The 8,613-nt window shown below is 46.9% G+C and overlaps 4 protein-coding genes across 4 annotated transcripts; 2 read left to right on the top strand and 2 right to left on the bottom strand.

Moving 5' to 3' along the window:
- Nucleotides 1–1,417: 1,417 nt before the first annotated feature.
- Nucleotides 1,418–2,050, top strand: LOC115060607 (histone H1-like). Its single transcript, XM_029528567.1, has one exon. It carries the CDS (start codon nt 1,418–1,420, stop codon nt 2,048–2,050), a length of 633 nt encoding a protein of 210 aa, XP_029384427.1.
- Nucleotides 2,051–4,119: 2,069 nt separating this feature from the next.
- LOC115060617 (histone H3) lies at nt 4,120–4,533 on the bottom strand. Its single transcript, XM_029528576.1, has one exon. The coding sequence runs from the start codon at nt 4,528–4,530 to the stop codon at nt 4,120–4,122; it is 411 nt and encodes a 136-aa protein (XP_029384436.1). The 5' UTR covers nt 4,531–4,533.
- Nucleotides 4,534–4,933: 400 nt separating this feature from the next.
- On the top strand, nt 4,934–5,320 carry LOC115060611 (histone H2A-like). Its single transcript, XM_029528570.1, has one exon. The coding sequence runs from the start codon at nt 4,934–4,936 to the stop codon at nt 5,318–5,320; it is 387 nt and encodes a 128-aa protein (XP_029384430.1).
- A 2,349-nt stretch (nt 5,321–7,669) lies between these two features.
- Nucleotides 7,670–8,284, bottom strand: LOC115060609 (histone H1-like). The gene has a single exon (XM_029528568.1). The coding sequence runs from the start codon at nt 8,282–8,284 to the stop codon at nt 7,670–7,672; it is 615 nt and encodes a 204-aa protein (XP_029384428.1).
- Between the last annotated feature and the right edge of the window lie 329 nt (nt 8,285–8,613).

Raw genomic sequence — 8,613 nt, forward strand, 5'->3', positions numbered from 1 at the left:
AGTTAAATTAAACCCCATTGTTGAAACAAGGAAGCAGCTTTAACACCAAGCAGCTGCATTTCAGTGCTGATCCAGAATCTGATTTTGATTTGTTGTGTTTGGCTCAGTCAGTGTCCATATTAGACACAAACCGTACGTGTGTGTGTATGAAATCCACAGACATGAAATGCTCTAACCAATTGTATGTGTGATGTAACTACACTGAACCAACAAATATGACTGTTTCATTTGGAAGTTTGCCTGCTGTAGACAGTCTATTGAAAGTGCATTACTGAAACTGCATACACAAACATGATTTGCTACTCATTAAATTAAAAGCTGTCTGTTCTTGTTAGATTGAAACATCGATTTATTTTTATTTATTTGTTTGTTTGTTTGTTTGTTTGATTGTTTTTAAAAGGATATGTAAGTGAAACCTGAATCTGGCAAAAGTTCCACCTGATTGTTTCTGACAAATTGGATGTTGTGGAATGGTGTCAGGAGTTACTGTGAAAAAGTAGACACTTCAATTAAACAGTTTGAAAGGTACTTGATAGACACAGACCCAGATAGTTGATCTGGCGTGCATGTTTCATTTTTCTGCGTTTTATTTATAATCTTTATGACTAGCGGCACAGGCATGTTTTCAGGAGACATCGAACCTTCACACACGTGCTCAAATTCAAAGTTTGAATTCCACAGAGTATCAAGAGTGTGATGATCAATGCCCATGTTTCTCCTCAGATTATTCAAATCAATGATAAAATAAAAAAAAAAAAGAAAAATAAGGAAAAATAAGGACACCAACTCCTCTGTCCCGACAAATCAAACGAAACGTGTTCAGTAATCTCCATCCTGCTCCTCGTCAAATGCTCACAGCTCCTGACGGAGTCTGCATCAACTTCCCATCAGCCTCAGCCATCAGCAGTGTGTTTGCTGTCGGGAAAATAAGTGCACTTTCTTACAAACCGATCGTCTTCACATGGTTGATTTTATTGTGGCTGTGTGAATGTGTGTGCGGAGCAGCTGTAAAAGGTGTTTTGGTGAATTTTTGGGGTATCTGAAATGATTTTAGGAGCGAAAGGAGCGAGGAAAGTCGGTGAGCAGCGCTGGGCACCGCGGTGAACAGGTGAGGTTTCGAGGCTCCACAGAAAAAAGGCAGAGAGGATCAGGGCTGCTGACGACTTGAATACGAAGACAAGCGTGTCCGCCATCGGCTGCCTCGGCTGTCCGCCTTCAGCTCCTCTCCTACGGGGATTTTGGAGAGTTTTGTGAGGGCCGAGAAAACACAAGTGTGCCGGCGTTCAGAGAGCAGAGAGGAGCCTCGGCAGGACTGAGTCTCCACGGTTCTCATGGTGTGTTTAAGGTCCGCCTCCTGCTCGGAGCGTCTCATCATTCCTCTCGGTCTCTGCGAGCGCTCCGAAACTCCGAGGAAATCATGGCAGAAGTTGCTCCAGCTCCGGCCGCGGCCGCCGCTCCGCCCAAAGCAGCCAAGAAGAAGGCCCCCAAAGCCAAGAAGCCGGGCCCCAGCCTGGGGGAGCTGATCGTCAAAGTCGTGGCCGCGTCCAAGGAGCGCAACGGCGTTTCGCTGGCCGCCCTCAAGAAGGCTCTGGCTGCCGAAGGCTACGATGTGGACAAGAACAAGGCCCGCGTCAAGACCGCCATCAAGGGCCTGGTGGCCAAGGGGACCCTGGTCCAGACCAAGGGAACCGGCGCCTCGGGCTCCTTCAAGATCAACAAGAAAGCCGAGCCCAAGGCCAAGAAGCCCGCAGCAAAGAAGGCCGCCCCTAAAGCCAAGAAGCCCGCCGCAGCCAAGAAACCCGCCGCAGCCAAGAAGTCCAAGACCGCGGCGGCCAAGAAGCCAGCGGCCGCTAAGAAGGCCGCTCCCAAGAAGGCCAAGAAACCTGCAGCCGCCGCCGCCAAGAAGGCCGCTCCTAAAGCCAAGAGCCCGAAGAAGGCCGCTCCCAAAGCCAAGAGCCCCAAAAAGGCCGCAGCTACCAAGGCGACCAAGAAGGTGGTCAAGAAGGCCACCAAGCCCAAAGTCAAGAAGGCAGCACCCAAGAAGAAGTGAGCTAGCTGCCTTTGACATTCTTTCACTTCCTCCTCCTCCTCCTCTACCAAAGGCTCTTTTCAGAGCCAAACAAACACCTCAAGCTCAGAGCTGCTTCCTCTCAACTCGGCCTCATTGCCAACAGCGCATCCATCTCAGCGTGCCTCAACTAAGCACATCCGCATCCACATACACATCTTCTTCACACATTTACACTCTCTAATGCTCTAATGGAGGCGTCTTTGCCTCCTCGTTGATAATCCTGCTTGGAAACACTCCAAACAAACAAACAAACAGAACATGACATGGCACGGAAACTAAACATGTCACACACCCTGACCATCTTTGGTTTTCTTTTGACAAGATCAACTCACTCCTGTGTTGTTTTTATGGCTGCTTGATTAAAAATACACTCTCTCTCTCTCTCTCACACACACACAAACACACACACACACACACACAGTCAGCTCATCCAGCTTGTCTACATCAAGCCATCTGCCTCCAATCACAAGTAAACCTCCGTCCGACAGTAAGGAACCACGTTCTCTCTGAGATATGATGGAGCTTGGCCACTGAGAGCTTTAAATGTTAACAGAAGGAGGTTACATTTTACTCTGTATTTCACCGGCAGCCAATGAAGAGCAGTGAACACAAGAGAGATATGATCTATTTTCCTAGTTCCTGTTCCTGTTCCTATTCGTGCAGCAGCGTTCTGAATCAACTGAAGGCCTTTCAGAGGTTTGTTTGGACACCCAGATAATGAGTTACAGTAGTCCAGCCTAGAAGTTACAAACGCATGCACTAGTTTTTCTGCATCATCCTGAGAAAGGATGTTTCTGATTTCCCAAATGTTTCTCAGGTGGAAGACAGTTAAGAAGACAGATGACAGAAGACAGAGATAACTTACAGTTATCTCCTTAACTCAACCCCGTGTGGAACCATGGCTGCCTGACAAAAATCCAACACACACACACACACGATTTCATGTTGAGTTTGGTCTTTGGTTTTCCATTTAGTTTTTACATTACATGTTCATTTTGTAATTTTCAGTGTCTATTTGTATTTTCACTGCAGTTAGTTTTTGCCTAATTCTATAACTTTTAAACACTGATTCGAGATGTTGTTCACAGGTGAAAAACGTGTTTTAAAACAGACCGGTCAAATTTGACCAGGAACACTAAAGTAAGGGGCGGGAGGTGAACACCCCGGAGGGTAAAAGCCAACTAAACATGTCAAATACAATCTACTTATAAGTTATCCTATATTCTATTCTCTTTGCATTGTGCATTGTTGGCTTTGAACTTCAGACTTCTTCAGATTAGTTTTATCTGAATATGTTTTTAAACAAACCCAATGCCCCCCCCCAACCCAACCAGTCGAGGCAGATGGCTGCCCGCCGAGCCTGGTTCTGGGCGGAGGTTTCTGCCTCTGTCTTCATGTGCTTGCTCATGGGGGTAATATGTTGTGTCTCTTTGGATAGTTTGGTCTAGACCTGCTCTGTGTTTGGGCTGCCTTGATAAAGAGAAAATGAAACTGAAGACTTCTGATGAAACATATCATTCACAGTGAAATACTTAGATGTTGCATAGAACCATTACAAATAAACAAAATAGAACAGAAACTCATTAAAAAAAAAAAACACTAATTAAGAGAGGACAGCCCACCTAGTCGTATTACATATCAAACTATTTGACAGAATTTAGAAGTGAAAGTTATGGATGATCTTATGGTGGCAAGGATTCACAACCTGAAGTCACCATTTCTAAGCATGACTTATGAAAATGTACAAGCAACAACCATTATCCATTAAACAAGTAAATAATGAGCCTCATCTTTGTGAAAGTGTGTTTTGAAGTAAATTGTTGTATCTGGCCTTGTATTTCCACAGGTGAAAGATATGAGCACTTTCATTTTCCTGAATGACTTACGTTAAAACACAGTAGTGAAATTTATGGGTAAACAATATTGAAGAAAAATTATTCTGATGGGATAAGAGAGTGAATGAATGAACGAATGAGGATTTTTCTGTAAAGTTTTGAGTGAAGTGGCTCTTAAAAGAGCCTTTGTAGTTGTTGGAGCGGCAGTAGAGTTTAAGCTCTCTCTCCGCGAATGCGGCGGGCCAGCTGGATGTCTTTGGGCATGATGGTGACTCTCTTGGCGTGGATGGCGCACAGGTTGGTGTCCTCGAAGAGGCCGACCAGGTAAGCCTCGCTGGCCTCCTGCAGAGCCATGACGGCCGAGCTCTGGAAACGCAGGTCGGTCTTGAAATCCTGAGCGATTTCTCTGACCAGGCGCTGGAAGGGCAGCTTACGGATGAGCAGCTCGGTGGATTTCTGGTAGCGGCGGATCTCTCTCAGAGCCACGGTACCGGGCCTGTAGCGGTGGGGCTTCTTCACTCCGCCGGTGGCCGGGGCGCTCTTACGTGCTGCCTTGGTGGCCAGCTGCTTCCTGGGGGCTTTGCCTCCAGTGGACTTACGGGCGGTCTGCTTGGTTCTTGCCATTTCGAGCACTCGATCTCTGCGTCGACAGAAGAAAAGTATCCGCTGAAGAAGCGGGACTCGGCTCTTAAAGAGTGGGACCGGCTGCGAGGATGTGACGCTGTTTCAGTCCTCCGGCTCCTGATTGGTGAGCGGCTCCTCCCGGAGCTCCGCACCGCCCAGAGGAGCCACCCAGCAGCCGCTCAGCTGCTCTCAGCCTCCGCTGCTGATTGGACAGCGGTGGCTGATTTGAAACTGCCGCTAAAAAACTCCCAGCAGCTGCCCCGCTATAGGAGCCTTTTCCCCTGGTTGGTCGGGCACCGTCAGTCCCGCTGGCTCAGCCGATATAAGGGAGGGTTCAGTCGCTGTAATCGCCACTTTCTGTGCGCTTCAGCTCAGAAATCAGATCAAATCTAAGACTAGAAAAATGAGCGGAAGAGGCAAAACCGGCGGAAAAGCCAGAGCTAAGGCCAAGACCCGTTCATCCCGGGCCGGGCTCCAGTTCCCGGTGGGTCGTGTCCACAGGCTGCTGCGTAAAGGCAACTACGCCGAGCGTGTCGGGGCGGGGGCCCCCGTCTACCTGGCGGCCGTGCTGGAGTACCTGACCGCTGAGATCCTGGAGCTGGCTGGAAACGCTGCCCGCGACAACAAGAAGACCCGCATCATCCCCCGACACCTGCAGCTGGCTGTGCGCAACGACGAGGAGCTCAACAAACTCCTCGGCGGAGTCACTATCGCTCAGGGCGGCGTGCTGCCCAACATCCAGGCTGTTCTCCTGCCCAAGAAGACCGAGAAGCCCGTCAAGTCCAAGTAGACTCCTGCTGCTGGACAACGTCAACACAAAGGCTCTTTTAAGAGCCACACACTCACATCTGGAAGAGTTAACGTCCTTATTCCAACCAACAAAACGAAGTTTCGTGTTAATATTAATATTTATTATTATTAATTAACATTAATATGTTATCATTATTATCAACAGGTGTGTACTAATTTTGTGCAAAATACTGCTCTGTTGTGTGTAAACAGAAATTTGTATTAAAAGCCACATTATTCACACACTTCAACAATGACAACGCATCCAGCAGTTTCCCTCTCCTTCAGTCTGTAGTCAGAGAAACCAGGTCTAAAAATGACGCCTGCTGGACGAATAAATAATTGCTCGCGTGTCAAGAAGGAACTTTGTTAAAACGCTCGACAAAATAAGAAACTTCCCTGAAAATACAGCGTACACAGAGCACTACAATTGGAGTTGATTTAAGAAGTTCAATAATTAATTACTACTAATTGCTTAAAGGTAGTTGTGATCATTTATTTACTATGAATAAATGTATGTAACAAACAAATCTGACGAAGCTAATTTCAGTTCTTCACCTCTAATTACTCCTGAACTTGTCTTAGAGTGAGTGAATATATGTGTGCGCATTCATATTCTATATACGAATGCATTTGTGTGAAAAGACACAACATTAAACACTAGAATATGTGTGTGCCTGCGTGTTGTCGGTTCAATCTGGTTGACTCATTGAATTGAACTCAGATAAGCACAGTATTTAATTATGTGAGTCTGAAAGTAGATCCCATACTTTAACCACAATCCCTTTTTAAAAGTGTCATTATTTCCCTGTGTTGGTTTCTGCACGTCTCTCGCTCTCTGCTGTGCTGTATCAATCTTTGACTTGACTCCCTCCCTTCCTTCATTCCTCTTTCCCGTTTTCTCTAGTTAGAGTGCAGCACATTTGTTGGAAATAGGATTTATTGATTGTAGGATTATATAAACTATCAAACTTGCACAGTCCTCCATGCACTCCTTGTTTTCTCTCCATCCATCCCTGAGTCCAACATGATACATTCATATGCAGTCTAGAAGGAAGTTGGGTGGTCCAGTTAAATTTCTTCACTCAACACTTATTTCTAACACATATCAGCAGTTTGTGGTTATTTATGATTATGATGGCATAAGCTACAACCAGAGCCAAATGTATTCTGCTCACAGACACTTCAGAAGGAAATGTTCTTGTTAATATGTGGTTTCAATCTATGCTCTGTATTTGAAGTGGGCCACTACATTGTTGAATTTGAGAATTGACCTATGGTGGAAAATTTAATGTAACATGGGAATCACTATTGAGGATAAACAGCATTACAGTAGGTACTAATATCTGATATCTAACATCTGCCATTTGGGATTTCCATTCTGTTTGGTAAAATACTTACTTGGTTCTTAACCAACACCAAATGTCACATTATATGCTCGACAAAATAAGAAACTTCCCTGAAAATACAGCGTACACAGAGCACTACAATTAGAGTTGATTTAAGAAGTTCAATAATTAATTACTGCTAATTGCTTCAAGGTAGTTGTGATCATTTATTTACTATGAATAAATGTATGTAACAAACAAATCTGACGAAGCTAATTTCAGTTCTTAATGGCAAAAAATCATTGTCAAATGAAAGGGAACAAATGGATCATTGTCAAATGGAAACTCGAAGGCAGGAAAATCTTTCTCTTTTGTTTAGAGACTGTAACTGAGTTACACATTACAGGTTGCTATAAAGTTGTGAGGGAGGCGTGCTTGTCTCTGTTACATAAATGTATATATGTTAGCTCTAGTAGCATATTCTAAAATGGATAATTTCTGTATATGTTTATGGAGAAGGACTTAGTAATTTTTAATGAGGGGGGGATAGAAAGTGTGTGTGTGTGTGTGTGTGTGTGTGTGTGTGTGTGTGTGTGTGTGTGTGTGTGTGTGTGAGAGAGAGAGTGTATTTTTAATCAGGCGGCCATAAAAACAACACGGGGGTGAGTTGATCTTGTCAAAAGAAAACCAAAGATGGTCAGGGTGTGTGACATGTTTCCGTGCCATGTCATGTTCTGTTTGTTTGTTTGTTTGTTTGTTTGTTTGGAGTGTTTCCAAGAAGGATTATCAACGAGGAGGCAAAGACGCCTCCATTAGAGCATTAGAGAGTGTAAATGTGTGAAGAAGATGTGTATGTGGATGCGGATGTGCTTAGTTGAGGCACGCTGAGATGGATGTGCTGTTGGCAATGAGGCCGAGTTGAGAGGAAGCAGCTCTGAGCTTGAGGTGTTTGTTTGGCTCTGAAAAGAGCCTTTGGTAGAGGAGGAGGAGGAGGAAGTGAAAGAATGTCAAAGGCAGCTAGCTCACTTCTTCTTGGGTGCTGCCTTCTTGACTTTGGGCTTGGTGGCCTTCTTGACCACCTTCTTGGTCGCCTTGGTAGCTGCGGCCTTTTTGGGGCTCTTGGCTTTGGGAGCGGCCTTCTTCGGGCTCTTGGCTTTAGGAGCGGCCTTCTTGGCGGCGGCGGCTGCAGGTTTCTTGGCCTTCTTGGGAGCGGCCTTCTTAGCGGCCGCTGGCTTCTTGGCCGCCGCGGTCTTGGACTTCTTGGCTGCGGCGGGTTTCTTGGCTTTAGGAGCGGCCTTCTTTGCTGCGGGCTTCTTGGCCTTGGGCTCGGCTTTCTTGTTGATCTTAAAGGAGCCCGAGGCGCCGGTTCCCTTGGTCTGGACCAGGGTCCCCTTGGCCACCAGGCCCTTGATGGCGGTCTTGACGCGGGCCTTGTTCTTGTCCACATCGTAGCCTTCGGCAGCCAGAGCCTTCTTGAGGGCGGCCAGCGAAACGCCGTTGCGCTCCTTGGACGCGGCCACGGCTTTGACGATCAGCTCCCCCAGGCTGGGGCCCGGCTTCTTGGCTTTGGGGGCCTTCTTCTTGGCTGCTTTGGGCGGAGCGGCGGCCGCGGCCGGAGCTGGAGCAACTTCTGCCATGATTTCCTCGGAGTTTCGGAGCGCTCGCAGAGACCGAGAGGAATGATGAGACGCTCCGAGCAGGAGGCGGTCCTTAAACACACCATGAGAACCGTGGAGACTCAGTCCTGCCGAGGCTCCTCTCTGCTCTCTGAACGCCGGCACACTTGTGTTTTCTCGGCCCTCACAAAACTCTCCAAAATCCCCGTAGGAGAGGAGCTGAAGGCGGACAGCCGAGGCAGCCGATGGCGGACACGCTTGTCTTCGTATTCAAGTCGTCAGCAGCCCTGATCCTCTCTGCCTTTTTTCTGTGGAGCCTCGAAACCTCACCTGTTCACCGCGGTGCCCAG

Source organism: Echeneis naucrates, chromosome 20 (assembly GCF_900963305.1).
Source record: "Echeneis naucrates chromosome 20, fEcheNa1.1, whole genome shotgun sequence".
In the NCBI taxonomy this organism is placed as follows: domain Eukaryota; kingdom Metazoa; phylum Chordata; class Actinopteri; order Carangiformes; family Echeneidae; genus Echeneis; species Echeneis naucrates.